At 39.6% G+C, this 26,931-nt stretch overlaps 1 protein-coding gene across 1 annotated transcript in view; it reads left to right on the top strand.

Moving 5' to 3' along the window:
* CRLF3 (cytokine receptor like factor 3) overlaps positions 1–25,851 on the top strand; it is a 45,153-nt gene extending 19,302 nt beyond the window's left edge. Inside the window, exons 5-8 of the mRNA XM_041725963.1 lie at positions 1,872–2,094; positions 3,002–3,134; positions 22,975–23,087; positions 24,380–25,851. Coding sequence (XP_041581897.1) covers positions 1,872–2,094; positions 3,002–3,134; positions 22,975–23,087; positions 24,380–24,636 — 726 coding nt within the window. The 3' untranslated portion in view covers positions 24,637–25,851. The remainder of the gene's footprint in view (positions 1–1,871; positions 2,095–3,001; positions 3,135–22,974; positions 23,088–24,379) is intronic.
* Positions 25,852–26,931: the final 1,080 nt, after the last annotated feature.

Genomic DNA, 26,931 nt, shown 5'->3' with positions numbered 1-26,931 from the left:
TCTGCCCCTCTCTCTGTGTGCGTCTCTATGAATAAATAAATAAAATCTTAAAAAAAAAAAAAAAAAAAGAAAGAGCATGAGCAGAGGAGAGGGGCATAGAGAGAGGGAGAAGCCGACTCCTCACTGAGCAGGGAGCCCCATGCAGAGCTCAATTCCAGGACTCTGGGAACATGACCTGAACCAAAGGCAGATGTTGAGCTGACTGAGCCACCCACGTGCCCCTAAATGAAATTTCTTTTTAAAGATTTATTTATTTATTTTAGAGAGAGCGAAAGGGGAGGGGCTGAGGGCGAAGGAAAGAGAAGCTCAAGCAGGCTCCCTGCCGAGCATGGAACCAACATGGGGCTGGATCTCATGACCCTGAGATCAGACTTGAGCTGAAACCAAGTCGGATGCTTAACAAAATGAGCCGCCCAGGTGCCCCTTAAGTGGATTGTTTTTACTGAAGGCTTGTTTTTGTTTTGTTTTTTTTTTAAGATTTTTAAAATTTATTTATTCATGAGAGACAGAGAGAGGCAGAGACATAGGCAGAGAGAGAAGCAGAGAAGCAGGCTCCATGCAGGGAGCCTGATGTGGGATTCGATCCAGGGACTCCAGGATCACATCCTGGGCTGAAGGCAGGTGCTAATGAGCCACCCAGGGATCCCTGAAGGCTTGTTATAGAAGAAAGAAGTAGAGATGTTTGTGTTGGTTCAAAACAAAGACTTATCATTTTTTTGTTGTTGTTTTTTTAAAGATTTATTTATTTATTCATTCAAAGAGAATGAGAGAGAGGCAGAGACACAGGCAGAGGGAGAAGCAGGCCCCACGCAGGAAGCCTGATGCGGGACTCGATCCCGGGTCTCCAGGATCACACCCCAGGCTGCAGGCGGCACCAAACCGCTGCGCCACCAGGGCTGCCCAAGACTTAGCATTTTTATTCTTTTGCCTGTCAGTGGGCCTAGAGTTCCAGTTTTTTTGCTATAAACATTATTATGCATGTTCCCTTGTTTACACATATAAGATTTTTTTTTCTCAGGTATATACCCAGTAAAATTATGAGGTCTTAGAGTATTGGATTTATACTCTACTAGAAATACCAAATTCTTTTTTTTGTACTAGTGTTTCCTTGTACCAGCAGTGTATGAGTTCTGGTACTCTGCATCCTGACCAATGTTTGGCATTGTCGGACTTTACATTTCTGCCAATACGGTATCTCATTTTGGTTTCAGGTTGCATTGTCTATATTACAAATTTGGTTGACTATTTCTATATATTTTTGGTTGCTTATATCTCTAATTCTATAGGATGCTTGTTTGTGCCTTTTGTTTATTCTCTTATTGGGTGGTTTCTCTCCTGTTAAGTTTTAGGGGAGTCTTTTATATGTTTTGTTTATTAATTATCTTGGTTTTGTGAATGATGTAGTTAGTTGTGGAATTCCTATCTTTATATTTTGAATATTTTATCTTTGGCATTATTGTGTAGAAAATGTGCCATATCAGAGCACCTGGGTGGCTCAGTTTGTTGAGTCTGCTTGGAGATTCTCCCTCTGTCCCTCTCCCTTTGCCCTCCCTGCTCGATCTCTCTCCTCTTTTTAGAATGAATAAACAAATCTTAAAAAAAGAAAAAAAGGAAGAAAGAAAGAAAGAAAAAGAAAACATGGCATTTCTTCAAAGGAAACAGAGTTCTACAAACCAGAGTAGGAAGTATAGAACACATAGTTCAGTAAAGAAATAAAGGGAAATAGTTATGGCATATTTCCTTTGTCCTTCCTGAGAGTAGCCCGTATTCAGCACATGGGCTTCTCTGCTTGGCCTCAGAGTTCTTAAGCCATGATGCTGAGAGAAATCATTCATTTCCTGGTTTTTACCTAACAAAGCCTTTCTCCTTAGGTGGATGACGACTTTACAGCCCAGGATTACAGGCTCCAGTTCCGCAAATGCACTTCAAATCATTTTGAAGACGTATACGTAGGCTCTGAAACTGAGTTCATTGTGTTGCACATAGACCCCAACGTTGATTATCAGTTCAGAGTTTGCGCTCGAGGAGATGGCCGACAGGAGTGGAGTCCTTGGAGTGTCCCCCAGATGGGTCACTCCACATTGGTGCCTCATGGTATGCTGTTGTCCTCTCACTCCTGAAGCATAACTATGTCTCAGAATGCTTGTGCCTGTGCTCAGGGCAGCACACTGACAACCATATTTTCTGACAGTAAAACCTGAATTGGTGAGAACAGCATGGTCCTATTCAAATTACTTCATGTGGATTTTGAGAAATTTCCATTAGTTCTTATATCCAGAGTCCAGAAATACTGCCAGGCAGGATTATCAGCATCCCCTAAATCCAAAGATTTTTAAATGTTGCATCAGGATACTGATTTTTTTTTCTTTTTTTTTTAGGATACTGATTTTTTAAAAAAGGGGGAGAAGGATACTGATTTTCCAAACCTTCAATGAGTATCTGGATGGAAGTCTTGTGATTTGAAATTGGTCTTTTAAAAAATATTCAGACTCATTTGTTAGTTATTAATCAGGTTTGAATCAGCTCAAACTTTCATGCTACACTCTGATTTTATTAGTTAGGAGATAACATTCGCTTGATCTTCCATGCCAGAATTGTGCAGGAATAGACTAACATTTTTTGTGATTTTTTTTTAGGATTAACCAAGATCCCCTGTCACCGAATCTCTTCTTTAATGGAAATTGCCCATGACCCCTAAGAGTAGCCTCTTCCACTTCCAACTTTTTTTTTTTTTTTTTTTTTTTTTAGATTTTATTTATTTATTCATTGAGAGAGAGAGAGAGAAAGAATGGCTGGGACACAGGCAGAGGGAGAAGCAGGCTCCATGCAGGGAACCTGACAGGGGACTCGATCCTGGATCTCCAGGATCATACCCCAGGCTGCAGGAGGCGCTAAACCGCTGCACCACCATGGCTGCCCCCACTTTCAACTTTAATTTAATGTGTCTGTGTTGAAGATACTCCTCAAAAGATTTTAATTTCAGTATCTTTGTTTTTTAAAGAGTGGACAGCTGGCTTTGAGGGGTACAGCTTGAGTAGTCGAAGAAATATAGCCCTCCGGAATGATTCTGAGTCCTCGGGTGTGCTCTACTCCAGTGCTCCAACTTATTTCTGTGGGCAGACATTGACATTCAGGCAAGTAGATATTATAGTATCTGTTTAGTATAGTATCTGTCATGCCTTAGGCAGTAAAGTGAAGTGCATAGAACATATATGAGCTTTGGATTGAAAGTACACCTGAGTTTATTTCATCATTTATAGGTAGTGTTATGTTGGTTGGGGAGAGTTCGTCATTTCTCTTTGCTTTGGTTTTCTCATAAGTGTTCATAGAGCTATCATGAAGATGAACTGAGATAAAGTATATAAGATGCCTTGTTTATGCCTGATACGTAGCATGCACTTAATATGTTTATGTCTCTTTTCTTCTTGGAAGATAGAGGTAAGTAGTCTGCCTCTCAAAAGTCACTCTTAAAAAGCAGAGGCCAAGAGTTTTTTTCCTTTGTGAATCGGTGTGAGCAGGTCTCTGAGAGACAACCTTTCAGTGTAAACATTCTGAGAATTACATACATAACATATATAATTCTCTGTAAAATATATAGTTATAGACATATGTGTATACTTCTCTTTAAAATAAAACTGAAAGCAAGGTGTCCTACCACAAGTCTCTTTTCTATTTCTCTATCCATTTCTTCTTGTATTAGAATAATTTCCTGTTTTTATGTTATCTGAGATGTATTCTCTATGGTCTTGTTTCTGAATAGCTCTTCTTAGAAACCAAAGACCAGTTTTGATTAGGAAAAGCATGGGAACAAACTCTTCTCTCATTTTTAGGCCTTGAGATCATCAGATTTTATGGTGAATGCTAGTTCCTAGTTCCTATCGTTCTCAATCCCTTGTCATACGAAGTATGGATAGTATTTATGTAAGTTAATGTGGCCATGTTCTCCACCAGTGAAGTTGTTTGAACTGTCAGCAGTTCTCAGAATGCACTTTATGCATTCACTTTATTCATTTTTTTTTTCGTTTATACTTTGTCTCATTTTTCACATCTCCTCCCACCCCTTATGTTATGAAGAATGACTTAATAACCAGAAAAATACCAACGAAGAGAAGGAGAAATAAAGAGTCTAATACCTGAGACACCTGGGTGGCTCAGTGGTTGAGCGTCTGTCTGCCTTTGGCTTAGGGTGTGATCCCGGGGTCTTGGATCGGGTCCCACATCAGGGTCCTTGCAGGAAACCTGCTTTTCCCTCTGCTTATGTCTGCTTCCCTCTCTCTGTGTCTCTCATGAATAAATAAATAAAATCTTAAAAAAAAAAAAAGAAAAAGAAAGAGTCTAATACCTGAAGTCTACCTAGTTATTCCCCAAAGAGGAATTCATGGGTTTTATATGCTTACAAAAACCCTTTTTCTGCTTTTACTGCCACTAGTGAATCTCCTGAGAACAGTGTGCTTCTGTGTAATGATAGGTCTTCCTGAGTTGATATATTTGGGTCAGATATCTCAGACAAGAAGAATGGTAACCATAGTAATAATAATAATTGCAAGCAATAATTAAATAGCATTAATTATGCACGAGGTCCTATTTTAAGTACTTATGTTAGCTCATTTGATTCTTACAATAACCGAGTGAAATAGGTGTAATTACCCATTTTAGGGATGAGGATATTGAAGCACACAGAAGTTAAATCACTTTCCCAAAGCCATGTAAATGGCAAAGCTAGTCTCTATCATTTTTGTCTTCTTCGTGGGAGAGTAAATGTGATTCTAGTTAGTGTTGAAATCAATAGTTTCTCTGCATCAATATCCTTAGATCTTTTCTTTTTCCCTATTCTATGACCTTTTCCCCCAGTGATGGTGACCTTATACTCTCCTGCTTTTAGATACTTCCTCTGTCACCCCAAGCGTGATAAATGGCATACTTAGATTTGTTTCTTCTGTTATTCAATAAATATTTAAGACATTGGAAATTATCCAAATTGATGTGAATCTACTTGCTATCTAAGGACCGTGGCCTGACATTTAGTAGGCCTCAATAAAACATTAGTTCCTTCCTCTCCTTCCAAAGATGTCTGACTGGGCCCCACTTGGGCCCCACTTGGCAGGGTGATTAACTGAATCTTCATTCAGCTCACCATTATTGTAGCCAGACCTTTGCATTTTTGTCATTTTTCTTTTGAATGTGGAATGAAAATGTCTTCTCTCCTTGTTGGAAGGAACTGCAAGCATCAGCAATGAAGTCAGATGATGGTGGGGGTAGGGGGCTGAATGGGAGAGGGGCAGATGAGTCTACTTGAATAAAGGTAAACTATTCAGTTTTTTGAGGATGTTGGAAGGCCTCACAGTTAGAAGGAAGATTATATTCCTGTAGGCAGTGCCCTGTTGCTCAGCCCAGTCTATTCCTGCTGTAGTTGCTGGAATGCATTCCTGGCAGCTCTGTCAGTCTCTAGAGCCCAGTCTCATTTGGTGGCCAGGTCTGCTAAGCAACCCCCTCCTGGTAGGCTTCTCCTTGATTTTCTTTTCTTTTTTTTTTTTTTTTATTTTTTTTTAAGATTTTATTTATTCAAGAGAGACACAGAGACAGAGACATAGGCAGAAGGAGAAGCAGGCTCCCTGCGGGACTCGATCCCAGGACCCCAGGATCATGACCTGAGCCAAAGGCAGATGCTCAACCACTGAGTCACCCAGGCTTCCCTCTCCTTGATTTTTTTCTGAACATTCCTACTTTCCCTTTCCTTCCAAGATTTCCTGATCTTACCATTTTTGTGGGTTTTTAAAAAAATTTAAACTCAGTTAATTAACGTATAATGGGGATCCCTGGGTGGCGCAGCGGTTTGGCGCCTGCCTTTGGCCCAGGGCACGATCCTGGAGACCTGGGATCGAATCCCACATCGGGCTCCCAGTGCATGGAGCCTGCTTCTCCCTCTGCCTATGTCTCTGCCTCTCTCTCTCTCTGTGTGTGTGACTGTCATAAATAAATAAAAATTAAAAAAATATATTTAAAAAAAAAATTAACGTATAATGATATAACATATTATTGGTTTCAGAGGTAGAGGTCAGTGATTCATCAGTCTTATATAACACTCAGTGCTCATTACATCACATGGCCTCCTTAATGCCATCACCCAATTACCCCATCCCCCCACCCTCTTCTCCTCCAGTAACCCTCAGTTTGTTTCCAATGATTAAGAGTCTCCTATGGTTTGTCTCACTCTCTGATTTCATCTCATTTAATTTTTTTCCTCGCTTCCCCTATGATCCTCTGGTCTCTTACATTCCACACTAGTGAGATCATATGATAATTGTCTTTCTCTGATTAACTTATTTTGCTTAGCATAATACACTCTAGTTCTATCCATGTCATTGCAAATGCCAAGATTTCATTTTTTTGGTGGCTGAATTGTATTCCATTGTGTGTGTGTATGTGTATTACGTCCTCGATATCCATTCATCTGATAATGGAAATCTGAGCTGTTTTCCATAATCTGGGTATTGTGGACATTGCTGCTCTAAACATTGGGGTGCAGGTGCCCCTTTGGATCACTACCTTTATATGTTTGGGGTAAATCACTAATAGTACAATGCTGGGTCATAGGGTAGCTCTGTGTTCAACTTTCTGAGGATCCTCCATATTGTTTTAGAGTGGCCATACCAGCTTGCATTCCGACCAACAGTCTAAGAGGGTTCCTCTTTCTCCACATTCTCTCCAAGATCTGTCATTTTCTGACTTGTTAATTTCAGCCATTCTGACTGCTTACCGTTTTTTTAAACCATATTTTTGCTTCTCTTCGCTACCACCTCCTTTCTTTCTTTCTTTCTTTTTTTTTTTAAGATTTATTTATTTATGATAGACATAGAGACAGAGAGAGGCAGAGACACAGGAGGAGGGAGAAGCAGGCCCATGCCGGGAGCCTGATGTGGAACTCTATCCTGGGACCCCAAGATCGCGCCCTGAGCCAAAGGCAGACGCTAAACCGCTGAGCCACCCAGGGATCCCCTACCTCCTTTCTTTAAAATAGCTTCCTTTCCAATAGCCTTCTTTAATCCTAAGAGCCTAGGAGGTTCCTGTCTTCCTTTTATAGATGAAGAAACAAAAGTACAGGGACTATGTGATTTCCCCCTATTCAAATCCTGCCAGTCTAGCCCTACAAGTCTGTGCTCTTAACCACTGTGCTACCTGCCTCCCACAAGTCACATGAGGTGGTAAATCAAGGGGCAATAGGCTAGCTGTTTTTTGTTATAGACTTTTTCTTTAAAAGAACATAAGGAAGGGGATCCCTGGGTTGCTCAGCGGTTTGGCGCCTGCCTTTGGCCCAGGGTGTGATCCTGGAGACCTGGGATCGAGTCCGATGTCGGGCTCCCTGCATGGAGCCTGCTTCTCCCTCTGCCTGTGTCTCTGCCTCTGTGTGTGTGTGTGTGTGTGTGTGTGTGTTTCTCATTAATAAATAAAATCTTGGGATCCCTGGGTGGCGCAGCGGTTTGGCGCCTGCCTTTGGCCCAGGGCGCGATCCTGGAGACCCGGGATCGAATCCCACGTCAGGCTCCCGGTGCATGGAGCCTGCTTCTCCCTCTGCCTGTGTCTCTGCCTCTCTCTCTCTCTCTGTGACTATCATAAATAAATAAAAATTAAAAAAAATAAATAAATAAATAAATAAATAAAATCTTAAAAAAAAAAAAGTTAATTTGTTTTGGGGTGCCTGTCTGGTTCAGTTAAAGGAGCATGCGACTCTTGATCTCACGGTTATAAATTCAAGCCCCACATTAGTTGTAAGGATCACTTAAATAAATAAATTTTTTTAAAAAAAGGTAATTTAGGGTCTTTGAAATTTTGTTGATTTCTGCTTATATTGAGACAGAACGCATTGTTCTGGGAAGAATACAGCTTTGCTGGGTTTTATATTTTGCCAAAGTGGTCCCCTCTAGAAATATGATGTATAGTCCTTTCAGGTTAGATTTTGGCTATTATGATAGATGTGGGGAATGCCAGACAGAAGTTTTCCCCACAGACTCTTGATTATATAGACTTAGGTAAGGTAAGTCTGCTGGTTTCCTAAGTAGATCTCCTTTAGGATTTTGTACCCTAGCTTTTAGTTTGTCTATATATGGAGGGTTACATGATATCATGAAGGTGTGTCCGGTCATGATCTCAGGGTCATGAGATAGAGCCCTAAGTCAGGTCTGAGCTCAGTGCGGGGTCTGCTTGTCCCTCTCCCTCTGCTCCTTCCCCCACTTGTCATGCACTTGCTCTTTCTCTCACAACTAAGTCAATAAATAAAATCTTGAAAGAGAGATCCAGACTGCTCTGCAATATAGAGGAAGGAAAAGTTACTTCTAGATGAGGGGTTGTTGAAGGCTTAGTGCAGCTAAAGGTGAAAGGACAGTTCAGGTGGGGAAACAAAGCAAGAACCAAAGACAGGGAGTAGAAAAATACAAACAGCAAGTAGTGAGTCTGGATTGGATTAATGGAGACAGGCAGTATAGTCAGAGAGGATCCCAGAAAAGTAGGATATACTTTTGAATAGGCTGTCTATATTTCTTTTTTAATTACTCAAAGAAATACCCATTTGGAGGTCACCTGTGCCTATTTACAGGAAGGATATTTGACACTGCAAACAGAGACCCACCTCTACTCTTCCCTCCCAGAAAAGGCCTCACCAAGTCAGGCTTATGTTCCATTATTTTGGGAAGGGGGGCATGCTCTCCGTTTGACTTCATGAATTCACAAGTTGAGCAGACAAAATGTTAATAGGTGGCTAACATTTGTGGAACCTTACTGTGTGTTAGTTCTTAAGTACTTAATGAGTCAATGTCTGTAAATCCTCATTACATCCTCATGAGGTAGACACATTTTGGAGATATGGAAACAGATGTAAAAATATTAAGCAATTTGGGGCACCTGGGTGGCTCAGTCAGTTAAGTGCCTGATTCTTGATCTCAGCTCAGGTCTTGAACTCAGGGTTGTGAGTTTGAGCCCTGTATTGGGCTCCACACTGGTGGAGCCTACTTAAAAAGATTAAGCAACTTGCCAGAAGTTGTGCAGATTAATATCAGTGCCGAGATTCTAATCTTGACAGTCTAGCTCTGTAGGACTCTGCTGTGACTAGTGAGGTGAAAGGCCTTTGGAGAATATTGAGCAAACCAGTGATATCACCTGACATGTTTTACAAGTCGATTGGCTGCTGTGTGGAAAACAATCTGTAAAGTGGTATGGGTACAGGCCAGGATATTAGGTAGGAGCCTATAGCAATAATGTTGGTGAGAGCTAATGGTGGCTTGGACCAGGATGTGGCAGTGGAGGTAATGATGAGTGGTCAGAATCTGGATGGATGGATCTAGTTATCTACCTATATATTAAAGATTTTATTTATTGATTTGAGAGAAAGAGAGAGAGAGAATGAGCAGGAAGAGGAGCAGAGGGAGAAGCAGATTCCCTGCTTGGGACCCCAATATGGGGCTCAGTCCTAGGACCCCAAGATCATGACCTGGACTGAAGGCAGATGCCGAACCGACCGAGCCACCCAGGCACCCCTGAATCTGGATTTTTTTTTTGTTTTTTTTTTAATCTGGATATATTTTAAAGGAAGGACTGACAGGATTTGCTGGTGGATTGCTTGTGATAGGTAAGAAAGAAGAGAGTCCAGTGTGACTTCAGGACTTTGGTCTGGACTATTGGGCCAGAATTGTCATTTACTGAGGTATGTAAGAGTGTAGGAAGAGCATATTTCTGGGTGAAGAATCAGTTCTTTCACAAAGTAGATTTGAGTTTCTTGTTAGACCTACAAGTGAAGATGAGAAGCAGACAGCTGGATACACAAATCAGGAGTTCGGTGGAGAAAAACAGGCTGGATTTACTAATTTGAGAGTTTTTAGATTAAACCATTTAGATTAGGGCAGCCCCGGTGGCTCAGTGGTTTAGCACCGCCTTCAGCCCAGGGTGTGATCCTGGAGACCTGGGATCGAGTCCCACGTCAGACTTCCTGCATGGAGCCTGTTTTTCCCTCTGCCTGTGTCTCTGCCTCTCCCTCTCTCTCTGTGTGTCTCTCATGAATAAATAAATAAAATCTTTAAAAAAAAATTTAGATTAAATGAATATCTAGGATTGTGATTGCTGGGTCCCATTGTGTTTATATGTCAAACTGTGTTCCAGAATAGCTGCACCATTTTACATTCCCAGCAGCATATATGAGATTTTCAGTTGTCCTTCATAGTTGTTTGCATTTGATATTGTCACTTGTTTAGTTTTTGCTTTTTATTAATTATTAGTTTTAAAGATTTTATTTATTCATGAGAGACCGAGAGAGAGAAGCAGAGACACAGGTAGAGGAAGAAGCAGGCTCCCCGCAGGAACCCAATGTGGAACTCGATTGTGGACCCCGAGATCACACCCTAAGTCAAAGGCAGACACTCAACCGCTGAGCCACCCAGGTGTCCCATAATATTTTATTTTATTTTATTTTATTTTATTTTTTTCAGTTTATTTTTTTTTAATTAATTTTTATTGGTGTTCAATATACCAACATACAGAAAAACACCCAGTGCTCATCCCGTCAAGTGTCCACCTCAGTGCCCGTCACCCATTCCCCCCCACCCCCCGCCCTCCTCCCCTTCCACCACCCCTAGTTCGTTTCCCCGAGTTAGGAGTCTTTATGTTCTGTCTCCCTTCCTGATATTTCCCAACATTTCTTTTCCCTTCCTTTATATTCCCTTTCACTATTATTTATATTCCCCAAATGAATGAGAACATACACTGTTTGTCCTTCTCCGATTGACTTATTTCACTCAGCATAATACCCTCCAGTTCCATCCACGTTGAAGCAAATGGTGGGTATTTGTCGTTTCTAATGGCTGAGGAATATTCCATTGTATACATAGACCACATCTTCTTTATCCATTCATCTTTCGATGGACACCGAGGCTCCTTCCACAGTTTGGCTATTGTGGCCATTGCTGATAGAAACATCGGGGTGCAGGTGTCCCGACGTTTCATTGCATCTGAATCTTTGGGGTAAATCCCCAACAGTGCAATTGCTGGGTCGTAGGGCAGGTCTATTTTTAACTCTTTGAGGAACCTCCACACAGTTTTCCAGAGTGGCTGCACCAGTTCACATTCCCACCAACAGTGTAAGAGGGTTCCTTTTTCTCCGCATCCTCTCCAACATTTGTTGTTTCCTGCCTTGTTAATTTTCCCCATTCTCACTGGTGTGAGGTGGTATCTCATTGTGGTTTTGATTTGTATTTCCCTGATGGCAAGTGATGCAGAGCATTTTCTCATGTGCATGTTGGCCATGTCCATGTCTTCCTCTGTGAGATTTCTCTTCATGTCTTTAGCCCATTTCATGATTGGATTGTTTGTTTCTTTGGTGTTGAGTTTAATAAGTTCTTTATAGATTTTGAAAACTAGCCCTTTATCTGATATGTCGTTTGCAAATATCTTCTCCCATTCTGTAGGTTGTCTTTTAGTTTTGTTGACTGTATCCTTTGCTGTGCAAAAGCTTCTTATCTTGATGAAGTCCCAATAGTTCATTTTTGCTTTTGTTTTTTTTGCCTTTGTGGATGTATCTTGCAAGAAGTTACTGTGGCTGAGTTCAAAAAGGGTGTTGCCTGTGTTCTCCTCTATGATTTTGATGGACTCTTGTCTCACATTTAGATCTCTCATCCATTTTGAGTTTATCTTTGTGTACGGTGAAAGAGAGTGGTCCAGTTTCATTCTTCTGCATGTGGATGTCCAATTTTCCCAGCACCATTTATTGAAGAGACTGTCTTTCTTCCAATGGATAGTCTTTCTTCCTTTATCGAATATTAGATGACCATACATTTCAGGGTCCACTTCTGGGTTCTCTATTCTGTTCCATTGATCTATGTGTCTGTTTTTGTGCCAGTACCACACTGTCTTGATGACCACAGCTTTGTAGTACAACCTGAAATCTGGCATTGTGATGCCCCCAGCTATGGTTTTCTTTTTTAAAATTCCCCTGGCTATTCGGGGTCTTTTCTGATTCCACACAAATCTTAAAATAATTTGTTCTAACTCTCTGAAGAAAGTCCATTTTTAAGTAATATTTACACCCAATGTGCAGCTTGAACTCAGGATTAAGAACTCAAAATTAAGAGTCACATGCTCCACCTATGGAGCTAGCCAGGCCTTTGTTTTTGCTTTTAACTTCAGCTATTCTGTATACATGTAGTTGTACCTTATTGTCGTTTTAATTTTCTTTTTGATAGCCAAAGATAGTATCTTTTCATGTACTCACTTATTGGCCATTTGTATATCTTCATTGGTGAAGTGTCTTTTCAAATCTATTGCCTATTTATAAAAAAATTTTTAAAAAGATTTTATTTGAAAGAGAGAGCAGAGAGAGAGAGAGAAAGCAGGAGCAGGGGAGGGGGCAGAGGGAGAGGGAGAAGCAGGCTCCCCACTGAGCAGGGAGCCAGTCTTAGGACTCTGGGGTCATGACCTGAGCCAAAGGCAGATGCTTAACTGACTAAGCCACCCAGGCTATTGAAATTTGATGAATATAAGTCTTTTGTTACATGTTTCTAAAATGTTAGTTGTTTTTTGTTTTTTGCTTTTTTTAACCAGTCTAAGGTTTGTCCTTTCATTTTTTTTTTTTTTTTTTAAGATTTTATTATTTATTCATGAGAGACACAGAGAGAGAGAGGCAGAGACACAGGCAGAGGGAGAAGCAGGCTCCATGCAGGGAGCCCGATGTGGGACTCCATCCCCGGACTCTGGGATCATGCCCTGGGCCCAAGACAAGCACTGAACTACTGAGCCATCAAGCATCCCTGTCTTTTCATTTTCTTAATAATAACACTTGGGGAGTAGAAGTTGTTAATTTTGATGAAATACATCCAATGCATTTTGGAGTTGTATCCAAGAAATCTTTGCCCTAATGAAAGGTCAAAAGATTTTTTTTTTCTTCTAGACGCCTTATGTTTTTAAATTTTACATTCAGATCTATGAGCCATTTAGAATTACATTTAGTATAATATGTGAAATATGGATTGAATTGAGTTTTGTTTTGTATCTGATTTGATAGTTCCTGCACTATTTGTTGAAAAGACTGTCCTCTCTCCATTGAATTGTCCTTTCACCTTTGTCAAAATGAATTGACTTATGTGTGGGATCTGTTCCTGGACTCTATTTCACTGATCTGTGTGTTTCTCATTTCTTAGAACTATAATCTTGATTACTGTAGATTTATATTGTCTTGATATCAGGTAGAATTATTCCAACTTTATTCTCTTTTTAACTATTCTAGTTCTTCTTTCTATTTAACTTTAGATTTAGCTTGCCCATTTCTAAGAAAAATTCTTTTACTGGGATTTTGATTGAGATTGACTTGAATCTATAGATCAGTTTGGAAGTAATTGGCATTTTAATATTTTGATTGTTCCAATCTATGGATATGGTATATTTTTTAATTTAGTTTTTAAAAAAAATGTTTTTTCATCAGTGTTTTGTTATTTCTTTCTATTGTCTTTATTTATTTATTTTTCTATTGTCTTTATTACACTGGCTAAGAAGTGTGACTCTAGGGATGCCTGGGTGACTCAGCGGTTTAGTGCCTGCCTTCAGCCCAGGGCGTGATCCTGGTGTCCGGGATCGTGTCCCATGTCGGGCTTCCTGCGTGGCCTGCTTCTCTCTGCCTATGTCTCTGCCTCTCTCTCTTTCTCTGTGTCTCTCATGAATAAATAAATAAAATCTTAAAAAAAAAATAAAGTATGACTCTGAATAGCAGTTTTGAAATAGACATACTTACTCCACATCTCAGCAGGAAAGCATTCAGTCTTTCACATTAAGAATGATGCTAGCTGTAGGGTTCTTTTGGTTTCTTAAGGATTTTATTTTTAAGTAATCTCTGCACCCAGGGTGGGGCTCAAACTTACAACCCTGAGATCAAGAGTAGCATTCTCTACTGACAGAGCCAACCAGGTGCCTCAGCTGTAGGTTTTTTGTAGATACCTTCTATCAGGTTAAGAAAGTTTCCTTCTAATTGTGCTTTGCTGAGAGTTTTATCTATAAGCGAATATTTAATTTTGTCTAATTATTTTTATACATCTGTTAAGGTAATCATACCATTTTTCTTCTGTTAATATGGTGAATTGCAATGATAGATTTTTGAACATCGAACCAGTTTTGCATTCCCCAGAGAAACTTCACTTTGTCATATATAATGTATATTGCAAAATTTGGTTTTTAATATTTTGTTGGGGATTTTTATAACTCTTCATGAGAGAGAGATTTCTTTTTTTGTTATGATGGTTTTGGTTTTGACCAGCCTTATAAAATGAGGTGCGAAGTGTTTCTTCCTCTTTTGTTTCCAGAACTGTTTGTGTAAAATTGGTATTTTTTTCTTCCTTAAATGTTTGGTAGAATTCACCAATCAATTTGCGATCCTAGAATTTTCTTTGTTGGAAGATTTCCAATTTCTGTAGTAGATATAGGACTAATTTAGGTCATCAGTTTTGTTTTGAGAAAGGATAAAAGCTATTTTAGGATTTGTATAGTAAGCAATGTATTTCTATTTCAAATGTATTTCGGAGATCCTTCTTTGCCATTAGTTGACAAGGTACTTCTGATATATCAAGCTGTGCCATGACCCTCTTTGTTGATACATGGTCATTTTCTATTCCTTGGGCTAGTTTTCCTGTTGGTGACACACGGTCTAATTGGCTGTGTTCCTGGAAGCACTTTAGACTCTTCCCAGCAGCGTGTGAGGATACTGATATCACTGAATCCTTGTCAGTATTAAATATTGCTGTTTTTTAATAAATCTGTAGCTGCTAGGCTAAAATAAAAATTTCATTTTATTATATTTATCATAAAGTTGGATGTTTTTCATATATTTAATTTGCTAAGCAACTGAATTTTTTTATTTTGCTGCAAGCATTCACTGTGATGTAAAAGTTTGAGATTGTGTAGGAAAGAGGTTGTGTCACTTAAATCTAATCAAAATTAGCCAAAGTGCAGAGTAATAGGAATAATAGGTTAGCCCTCTTGTTGCCATAGATTTGCTCCTGTTTTGGGCCATGTTCTCTCTCAGAATATTTTACTTTGAGAAAAATTATTATGAAGGACATTCTACTCCTTTGCTTTAATGCAGTGGGTGTATTTCTAGTAACTTGCCCATAAGTCAGTTTTCTATTAATTACATTTCAGTTATACTTACTTGCATTAGAGGAAGTCACTCTACCTTGCCATAAATTATTTTGTATAGCATTTTTCTTTGTTATGTAGTTTCTTTTTTTTTTTTAAGATTTTATTTATTCAGGGGATCCCTGGGTGGCGCAGAGGTTTAGCGCCTGCCTTTGGCCCAGGGTGCGATCCTGGAGACCGAGGATCAAATCCCACATCGGGCTCCCGGTGCATGGAGCCTGCTTCTCCCTCTGCCTATGTCTCTGCCTCTCTCTCTCTCTCTCTCTATCATAAATAAATAAATAAATAAATAAATAAATAAATAAATAAATAAATAAATTTTTAAAAAAGATTTTATTTATTCATAGAGACAGTGAGAGAGAGAGAGAGAGAGAGAGAGAGAGAGGCAGAGACACAGGCAGAGGGAGAAGCAGGCTCCATGCATGGAACCTGATGTGGGACTTGATCCCCAGTCTCCAGGATCACACCCTAGGCTGCAGGTGGTGCTAAACCACTGTGCCACCAGGGCTGCCCTGTTATGTAGTTTTGTTTGTTTTGTTTTGTTTTTAATTTTTATTTATTTATGATAGTCACACACACAGAGAGAGAGAGGCAGAGACATAGGCAGAGGGAGAAGCAGGCTCCATGCACCGGGAGCCTGACGTGGGACTCGATCCCGGGTCTCCAGGATCGCGCCCTGGGCCAAAGGCAGGTGCCAAACCGCTGCGCCATCCAGGGATCCCCTGTTATGTAGTTTCTTACAAAACTTGTTTTATGTGAGAGAACAACTACAGTAGTTTTAGGATATAATGTCCTGACTACTTGTCTTGCAACTTAAAAATTCAGTGATTTTAAAAGTCCATTCTATTTTTTAGTCAACTATGAATATAATTTTCTGTGTCTCAGGTATATTAGCATTTACTTACCTGGTTCATTCCATGTTCAGACCAACTTATTTATTACATGCTGTTTTGGTGAAAGATGCTTTTAGGAATTACTTTGTAATTTATTCAAATTAGGAGGGTTTTTTCCTTCTTTCCAGGATGTTTTTTCCACTGTATTGAAGGTCTTTTCTGTTTTACAACTTGTAGTTGATTTAATGAAATTTTGTTTGAATTATTGATGTAAAAAGTATACTGATGGGGCATGTGGGTGGCTCAGTCAGTTAAGTATCTGACTCTTGGTTTCAGCTCATGTCATGATCTCAGGGGCGTGAGATTGAGCCCTGCTATTTAGCTGGGAGTCTGCTTGAGATTCTCTCCCTCTCCCTCTGCCCTTCCCCCTTCCCAAATAAATAAATCTTTAAGTAAGTAAATAAATAAATCTTTACTGAAAAAGTGTACTTGCAACAAGTTGGCCAAGTTTTCTTATCTCAAGGATAAGAAAAGCATAGTCCACCAAAAGACTGCCCTCACTTCAGCTACCAGCTGCAAGTTCAGGGGTCCCCAGGACCCACCCTCACTTCTAACTACAGAGATAGCTACAAATTCCAGGGTTCCCATGACCACCCTCAAATGCTATAATTTTTTAGAATGACTCACAGAACTTAGGAAAGTATACATTTATGATTATAGTTTTGTTATAGCAAAAGGGTATAAATCATAACCCACCAAAGGGCAAGATCTGGGGGAGTTCCAAACATGATGCTCCCATTGTTCTGAGAGGTATATGGCCATCTAGCGTGACAATACTGAAATTTTCTAGTTTTCCTTCTGCCATTAATTCCTAGTTTTATTCTATTGTCAGAAAATATACATAGTGTGATTTTTAACATTATTTATTTATTTATTTATTTTTTATTTATGATAGTCACAGAGAGAGAGAGAGAGAGAGAGAGAGAGGCAGAGACATAGGCAGAGGGAGAAGCAGGCTCCATGCACCGGGAGCCCGACATGGGATTCGATCCCGGGTCTCCAGGATCGCGCCCTGGGCTAAAGGCAGGCGCCAAACCGCTGCGCCACCCAGGGATCCCGATTTTTAACATTCTTAAATTTGTTATGATTTTTGACCTAACGTGATGCATCTAGGACAATGTTCTACGTGTGCTTGTGAAGAATGTGTATTCTACTTCTGCTGGGTAAAATGTTCTGTTGGTGTTGTTATGTTCATTTGGTTTATGGTGTTGTTCAAATCTTCTGTTCTTGCGGATTTTCTTTTTTATTTCATTTTATTTTATTTTATATTTTATTTTATATTTTATTTTATTTTTTTATGAGAGACACAGAGAGAGAGAGAGAGGCAAAGACACAGGCAGAAGGAGAAGCAGGCTCCATGCAGGAAGCGTGACATGGGACTCGATCCCGGGTCTCCAGGGTCACACCCTGGGCCAAAGGCGGCGCTAAACTGCTGAGCCCTTACTGCCCTTACTGATTCTCTATCTGTATGTTCTATTATCAAAGTGGGATATTGAGGGATCCCTGGGTGGCTCGGCAGTTTGGCGCCTGCCTTTGGCCCAGGGCGTGATACTGGAGTCCTGGGATCGAGTCCCGCGTTGGGCTCCCGGCATGGAGCCTGCTTCTCCCTCCTCCTGAATCTCTGCCTCTCTTTCTCTCTATGCCTATCATAAATAAATAAATAAATAAATAAATAAATAAATAAATAAATAAATAAATATTTAAAACAAAAGTGGGATATTGAAATCTCCTATTATTGTGTAACTATTTTTCCTTTTAGTTCTGTCAATATTTGCTTTATATATTTGAGTGATCTGATATTAGGTGCATATGTATTAATAATTGTTGTATCTTACAGGTAAGTTGACCCTTTTATCATTATATAATGTCTTTGCTTCTTTTGTTATTTTGTGACATAAAAATCTATTTTGTCTGATTTAAGTATGGCCATCTCTGTTCTCTTTTGGTTACCATTTGTTGGAATATCTTTTCCTACCCTCTCCTTAAATCTCAAGTGAGCCTGTTTTAGACAAAATATAATTGAATCTTTTATACTTATCAGTTATTCTAACTTTCATAGATAGAGCTTAATACATAGATGGAATTTAATCCATTTAGATTTAAAGTGATTATTGATAGCTAAGGTATTACTATTGTCATTTTGTCATTATTTGCTGTCTTGTAGCTTTTTGGTTTCTCTTTTCCTCTCTCATTGCCATCTTTTGTGTTTCATTGATTTTTTTTTTGTAGTGACATGTTTTTATTCCTTTTTCATTTTCTGTAGTGTGTCTTCTGTAATTATTTTATTTGTGATTACCGTAAGGCTTACATAAAACATCTTATAGTTTTAACAATGTATTTTAGGCTGATTTACCCACTACTATTATTATAGTATTATGGTGTTCTATATTTATCTGTGTATTTACCTTCTAGCTTTTCTTGTGAAGCAGGTCTGGTGTTGATGAACTCCTTCAGCTTTTGTAGGAATGTCTATTTATTCCTCTTTTTTAAGGACAGTTTGCCAGATATTGTATTCTTGGTTGGCAGAGTTTTTTTCCCTTTTAAGCACTTTGAATATATTACTCCACTCCTTTCTTGACTACAAAGTTTCTACTTAGAAATACACTGATAGTCTTTTTTTTTTTTTAGGATTTTATTTATTTATTCATGAGAGACACAGAGAGAGGCAGAGACACAGGCAGAGGGAGAAGCAGGCTTCATGCAGGAAACCCCATGAGGGATTCAATCCCGGACTCCAGGATCACACCCTGGGCTGAAGGCGGCACTAAACCTCTGAGCCACCTGGGATGTCCGCTGATAGCCTTTTAAAAAAAGATTTGATTGATTGATTGATTTAAGAGAGAAAGAGAGAACAGGGGGAGGGACAGAGGGAAAGGGAGAGGGATAGGCAGACTCCCCATTGGGTGCAGGGATCTCAGGGTCATGAGATGGACGCGGGGCCTCGATCTCATGACCCAGAGATCATGACCTGAGCCAGAATCAGTCAAGAATTAGGCACTTAACCAGCTGAGCCACCCAGAAGCCCTCACTGATAGTCTTATGTGAACTTCCTTGTATATGATGAATCGCTTTTCTCTTGATGGTGTAAAAATTCTGTCTTTGACTTTGGGCAATTTGATTATAATGTGTTTCGATGTGATTTCTTGAGTTCATCCTAGTTGGTGTCCATTAGGCTTCTTCTTCTTTTTTATGATTTTTATGTATTGGGGGATCCCTGGGTGGCTCAGCGGTTTAGCACCTGCCTTCGGCCCAGGGCATGGTCCTGGAGTCCCGGGATGGAATCCCGCATCCAGCTTCTTGCATGGAGCCTGCTTTTCCCTCTGCCTGTGTCTCTGCCTCTTTCTCTCTCTCTCTCTCTTTCTCTCTCTCCTGAATAAATAAATAAAATGTTAAAAAAAAAAAAAAGATTTTTGGTATCCCTGGGCGGCACAGTGGTTTAGCGCCTGCCTTTGGCCCAGGGTGCGATCCTGGAGACCCGGGATCGAATCCCACGTCGGGCTCCTGGTGCATAGAGCCTGCTTCTCCCTCTGCCTATGTCTCTGCCTCTCTCTCTCTCTCTCTCTGTGACTATCATAAATAAATAAAAATTAAAAAAAAAGATTTTTATGTATTTATTCAGGAGAGACATAGAGAGAGGCGGAGACACAGGCAAAGGGAGAAGCAGACCTTGCAGGGAGCCTAATGCAAGACTATCCCAGAACTCTGGGATCATGTCCTGATTCGAAGGTAGACACTCAACCACTGAGCCACCCAGGCATTGTTCCATTAGGCTTCTTGAATCTAGATGTCCATTGCCTACTCCATATTTTGGAAATTTTCAACCATTATTTCCTTAAATGAAGATTCTGCCCCTTTCTTCTCCATAAGTTCCTTAGACTTTTCTTCATTCTTTTTCATTTTTTTTCTCTTGTCCCTGTCATTGGGTAACTTCTTTTTTTTTTTAAGATTTTATTTGTTTGACAGGGAGGGAGAGAGAAAGCAAGAGAACAAGCAGGGGGAAGAGCAGGCAGAGGGAGAGGGAGAAGCAGGCTCCCCACGTACCAGGGAGCCCTATGTGGGGCTCAGTCCCAGACCCCTGGGATCATGACCTGAGCTGAAGACAGATGCTTAACCAACTGACCCACCCAGGCAGCCTTTCTTGGATAATTTTAAATGACCCGTCTTCTAATTTGATGTTTCTTTCTCCTACTTGATTGTGTGATGTTGCACTCCTCCTGTGAATTTTTTAGTTACTCTTGTATTCTTCTGGTCCAAAATACCTGTTTAGTTGTTCTGTGTTGTTGTTGTTGTTGTTTTTGTATCTCTTTGTTGGTATTCTTATTTTACACGTCTTATTTTCTTGAGCTTGTAGAGCATCTTTGAGAGTTGTTTTGAATAGTTTGTCAGGTAATTCAAATGTCTCTATTTCATTAGGATAATTTTTAAAAAGATTTTATTTATTTGAGAGAGAGAGAGAGAGTGCATGTGAGCTCAAGTGTGGGGAGAGAGAGGAAAGGGGAACAATTTCCAATAGACTCCGAGCTGAGCACAGAGCCCAACATGGGACTTGATCTCACAACCCCTAGATCATGACCTGAGCCAAAATCAAGAGTTGGACACTCAACTGACAGAGCCATCCATGCACCCCCATTAGGATAATTTTTTTGAGATCTATTTTAGTTGTTGGTTTTGGTTTTTTTTTTAAGATTTTATTTATTTATTTCACAGAGCATAAGTAAGGGGAGCAGCAGAGGGAGACAGAGGCAGAGGGAGAAGCAGGCTTCCTGCTGAGCAGGGAGCACCATGTGAGGCTCAATCTTAGGACACTGGGATCATGACCTGAGCCAAAGGCAGATGCTTAAATGACTGAGCCACCCAGGCACCCCTATGTGTATTTTGGTTTTTTTGTTTGGGCCGTGTTTCCCTGTTTCTCCATATATCTTATAATTTTGTGTTAGGCTCTATACATCTGAGAAAACAGCCCCCTCTCCCAGTTTTTATGACTTGATTTTGTACAGGAAAAGAGCCTTACAAATGAACTCAGCTAGAGATGTGGGGGGCCTCTGCAACCTTCTTTGGGAGGATGTTATTTCCCTGGGCTTGTGGGTCTTTCAGGAGTTTGTAATCTCTTACTCCCTCTGGTGCCTGTGTGTGGCACTGCCTGTTCTCTGATGTGACAGCAGCAAGCAGCCTTGTTCTCTTGTACTCAGTGGCTACCAGGCATCCAGAGCTTGCCAACTCCCCAGCAGTGCCTACATGCAGTCAGACAGATACCATTTCCTTGAGCAGCCCTGTGAAAAGCTGGTACAGAAGCACATGCAGCTCTTCTCTTTTCTTCCAAAGGAGAGAAGCCTTAAATTATGCACCTGCTTCCAATCACACCAAGTCATACTGGCTGTTGGATTCCACCCCTCCATTTCTTTGGTCTTAAAACCATTTAGACACAACGAAATCAGCCCTTCAGGCAACCTTCTGAAGAGTTGGAACGTTGGATGCTGGGTCCACTCCTTTCTCTCTCCCCATTCCAAAGGAAAAGTCAGAAGCTGGGGTAGTTCTTACCAGGCACCGAGCTATGTAGCTTGGGACAGGGACTGACATGGGAAAGTGAAATCTTTTTTCTTACCCATTTCAGTGCCACTGTTTTCAGCTTGTGCTCCCTTGGGGTCCTGCAGCTTCTTCTTCTTCTTCTCTCTCTCTCTCTCTCTCTCTCTTTTTTTTTTAGATTTTATTTATTTATTCATGAGAGAGACACACAGAGAGAGGCAGAGACATAGGCAGAGGGAGAAGCAGGCTCCCTGTAGGAAGCCTGATGAGGGACTCGATCTCAGGACCCCACATCACAACCTGAGCTGAAGGCAGATGCTCATCCACTGAGCCACCCAGGTGCTCCTGGGGTACTGCAGCTTCTTAACTGGGTTCTGGAATCTCATAAAGCCATTGTGGTCTGTATCTCATTGTTAACAGCAGTGTTTCTGTGGTAGGAGGACTGGGACTGAGGATTGCTGGCATGGCTCTCCTTTTCCGCACACTTCTTAAGACTGCTGGTTTAGAAGTGAAATGACTTCAGAAACCTGCCGACTATTTATTTTGATCCTGCATGTTTGCCACTTTGCAACAAAAGACATTTTGAGGCCATGCCAAGTATAAATAATCCCATCTTCCTTGGGTAAAACTACATTCTGTTCCTTGCTAGTTTTTCTTTTTCTGTCCTGTGAAGTCTGGCTTTCTGGAACACAGGGAAAGATGCATCTGGTAGTAGAGATGTAGGTTGACTATATGTAAGTTTCCTATTTCCAGAGTGCGTGATGATGTATTTTGAGACTAAAACACAAAGAAATGTTTGAACCTTCCACATATGATGTTCTCCAAGCAAAATATGTTAATAATTGTATTATCCATTTTATACAAATTATAATGTCTATTCTTAAAGACCTTAAATATTTGATAACAGTAATCAAACAACTGCATAGACTCTCACATTGAATGGTGATGGCAGTTAACAGTCACTAGAAACTATAACAGTTTCTATATTGGCAAGTATGACACATTTTTTATTGTTTAGAGCTGGAACATAAAATGGGAATGCATTGTCATAGCTGTAAGTAGTTACTCTAGAGCCTACAATGAGAATGCCTGAATTCCTATTTTGGGTCCAGCATTCAGCTAGGTGATCAGGGTCAGGTTATTTAGCTTCTTTTTAATCGTGTTTTTTCTTATGTATAAAAGAGGTATGGTAATAATAACACCTACCTCATGGGTTGTTCGGTGAACTCAGTGAAATGACTGATACAAGTTTTTAGATCAATGCCTGGAATTTAGGAAGTACTGAATCATTGTTAGCTATTATTAAGAGCAATTATGATGAGGTTACTCTTTTTAACCTTAGTAACTGTTAGATATCATGTTTTAAAAAAAATTAACGACCTTTCTTCCATGTTTACAGAGTTGAAACTGTGGGACAGCCAGACAGGAGAGATAGTATAGGTGTGTGTGCAGAAAAACAGAATGGATATGACTCTCTGCAGCGTGATCAAGCAGTGTGCATTAGTACAAATGGTAAGAGATACATAACTGGTGTTATTTTTAAAATACATGAATTACAGTAATAAGTTATGAATCTGTCCTAACATCACACATTTGTAGCAGGAGATGAGAAAGTTTAAGTCTTTATGATATATCTGTATGGCTGCTGTGTACCAGGCATTATTCTATTCCCTTTACAAATAATAAATCATTTAATCCTTTTAACAACTTGTTGAGGTCGGGAGAAGTATTATATTCATTTTATAGATGATGAAAACTGAACCACAGAGAGGTTGAGTGACCAGCTTAAACTCCCATAGCTTAGAGGTAACTGAGTTGAGATTTGGACCAGGCAGTCTGTCTCTGGATTCTGTGTGTGTAGGTCATCTAAATTCAACATCGATTGATGAACCGAAACGAAGGTTTGGTTAATTTGTTCTATCTCCCTAGAGTTCTTTGACCTCTTACTCTATAGTAATCACACTTTTATTTTTTATTTAATTTTATTTTTCTAAAGATTTTATTTATTTACTTGAGAGAGAGAGAGAATGAGAAGGGTGGGGAGGGAGAGAAGCAGATTCCCCACTGAGCAGGGAGCCCGAATCAGGGCTCCATTCCAGGACCCTGACATCATGACCTGAACCAAAGGCAGACACTTAACTGACTGAGCCACCCAGGCACCCCTACAGTAATTATACGTTTAAAATCCCCTCTTGAGGGATCCCTGGGTAGCTCAGCGGTTTAGCACCTGCCTTCAGCCCAGGGTGTGATCCTGGAGTCCCAGGATCGGGTCCCGCATCGGGGTCCCTGCATGGAGTCTGCTTCTCCCTCTGCCTGTGTCTCTGCCTCTCTCTGTGTCTCTCATGAATAAATAAATAAAATCTTTAAAAAATAATAATAAAATCCCCTCTTGAGATGTGTTAATATTTTGTGGTATGGGTCAAGCAGTAGTAGAACAAGATTCTTGTTTATTTCATATTCAACTATGTTGCTATTCCACAAGATCTAATCTTGTAATTGAGTTATGTTTCTTAAGATGCTGTCCATGTGAGGAAACTCTATTCTAAAACATTAGAACCCTGGACCAAACTCTAAGAAGTGATTAAAGCTTTAACTTTTTCTCCTGCCTTAGGGATGGGGTTTAATTATCATACTGAAAAAAAAAAAAATTATCATATTGAAATGCATTCTTTTTGACCAGTTGGCACTCTAAAATGTTTTCTTGATCTGAGTTGGGAAATGACCTGTGTTATCAGTCATCTTGAATCCGTTTCAGTTCTTTGTTATTGTTCATGTGTAAATGACTCTTTACCTTAACATTTTAGGTGCAGTTTTTGTAAATGGAAAAGAAATGACTAATCAGTTGCCAGCAGTTACTTCTGGGTCCACTGTCACATTTGACATTGAAGCTGTGACTCTAGGATCCACCAATAATAACGAAGGAGGAAACTTCAAGCTTCGAGTAACTATTAGCTCAAATAACAGAGAAGTGGTTTTTGATTGGTTACTTGAGCAGTCTTGTTGTTCTCTTTATTTTGGATGCTCTTTTTTCTATCCTGGATGGAAAGTGTTGGTATTCTAGATTTTTGAGTGATTGGCTGTGGTTTTACAGGGTTTAAAACGTAGCTCTCCCCAGCTCAGTTTAATTGTAATTGGTTTTTAAAAAATTGTTAGATTCATCTCGTAGTTAAGCCATTGGAAGTGGGAATAGTTTACTGGATTTATTTTGGAATATATCAGCAATAAGAGATTTGACTATTATGGACAAAACTGTAGTATGGTCAGCCTTCCTTGTAGCATAGTGTTAATTGAAATTTCAGCATCACGATAAAAAATGAAATTGGCCTTTAAAGTATGAGGAGATACAGAAAGCCCTATATCCTGCCACTGTGTACTTCTTGGAAAGTTGATTGTTAGAACAGAAAAACTTAACATTATCTGATTAAATTTATATCTTCTAAGGATCCAAGGTCATGTAAAACTCTAGGATCAAGCAATAGGAAGAGACCAGCGAGACACCAGAGTTCTATAATATACGTTCACTTGTGTGCTCTCCACCTGAGTGGTGAATATGCTCTCCATATTCAAGTATTTGTCAGCAGTATTGAATTTTATCTCATGTTCAGTAATCTTTAAGTCCCAAAAGTGTGATAATTTTTGCGTTATTAAAAATTACTGAACAAGTGTCTACAATAGGCAAAGTATTTTCTTTTTTCTTTCCTTGCAGTTTGATTCGTGATAGGCTATAGGGTTTTTACAGGGTAAAACTACTTACGAAAGTAGTATGTACAGCAGTAGCCATTCACATATATGTAATATGCACTTGTGCATACCCAGCCTCAGTGATATGTATGTTACTACTCATAGGGTATGAGCTACATACAGTCCAGTTTAATGTCAGTTTTATAAACGGTCTTCTGGTGGACCAAACAAATATAGGGTAAATACTTGACCTATTTTTTTGAAAAACTTAAATTTGTTTAAAATATTTATTTGAAGGACTTACTTAGTATGTAAAAATGATTATCTTGCTATACCAGCCTGCAGACTTTTTTTAATGTGAATTTTTTTCCCTTCATTTTTAACAGTAGAGATGTGGAAAAGCAAGTTTGATATTTTTGTAAGATAATTTATTTGGGGATTCAAATTCCCTGTTAGACAATCATGACCTTTTTCCCTTGCCTTTTTATATATAAGTAAGTCGTCTTTCATTTGTTTAGTGATTGTTAAGAAGATGTGCTAGAATGTAGATGCCTCGTCCAGCTGTCTGAAACAAAATAAAAAACTAAAAGTTAAATGTGTGTATTTTTTCTTCTGTGAGATTTGATGAATCCAATTTTAATCTTTTAAGTAGAGGGAGAAAATGATTTCTTGTGTCTCTAGTTTTTTTTTTTTTTTAAGATTTTATTCATTGATTTGAGAGAGAACACAAACTGGGGGAGGAGCAGAGGGAGAGGCAGAACCAGACTTCCCGATGAGTGCAGAACCTGATGTGGGGCTCGAACCCAGGAACTGAGATCATGACCCTCAGTCAGATGCTTGACTAACTGAGCCACCCAGGCACTCCTTGTCTCCAGTCATTTTAATGCAGATATCATTGTAACTCATGACAAGTTACTTATACTTTCTCGTATTCTGTGTATCTGATACCAAGCATAGTGCTTGATACATAACGTGTGTAGAGTAAATGTTGCGTTAAATGAATGCAAATAGATTATTTTCTCCAGAACATCTTCATCTCATTCCTTTCATTTGTCAAGTATTTATTGAACATCTTTATTTCTTATCCTCCATAGGAGAGTTGCATCTTAAATCTATACCTATAGAATCTGCCTTTTCACAGAAATGACTAAAACCTAACTTAATTCTAGATATTCATGGATTGTAATATTTTGTCCTCTGAAGCTAATTTAAATATTGCTTTCTTTTAAAAGATTCTTAAACAATCTCCACACCCAGCATGGGGCTTGAACCCCTGAGATCAAGTCTCTCATTCCACCAACTGAGCCAGCCAGGCGCCCCTGCTTTCTTTCCCTTGGACTGTGAACTTAAGATTTTGTTCACAGCTGACTCATTTTGTTTAAACAGATAAAGGAGCCCAGTATTCCAAATCTGCTTGTGTGCTTGGAGGGATGAGAGTGTTTGATGAGAATTATAGCAATTATAAGAATTGGCATTTATTGAGCCCCTACTATGTGCCAGGCACAATGCTAAATTTAAAAAAAAAAATTTTTTTTTAAAGATTTTATTTATTCATGAGAGACACAGAGAGAGAGAGAGAGAGAGGCAGAGACACAGGCAGAGGGAGAAGCAGGCTCCATGCAGGGAACCCTATGTGGAACTTGATCCTCGGACTCCAGGATCATGCCCTGGGCTG

This window comes from Vulpes lagopus, chromosome 12 (assembly GCF_018345385.1).
Source record: "Vulpes lagopus strain Blue_001 chromosome 12, ASM1834538v1, whole genome shotgun sequence".
NCBI classification, from domain to species: Eukaryota; Metazoa; Chordata; class Mammalia; order Carnivora; family Canidae; genus Vulpes; species Vulpes lagopus.
Note: the sequence above shows the minus strand (reverse complement) of the source record. Positions and strands in the feature narration are given on the sequence as shown.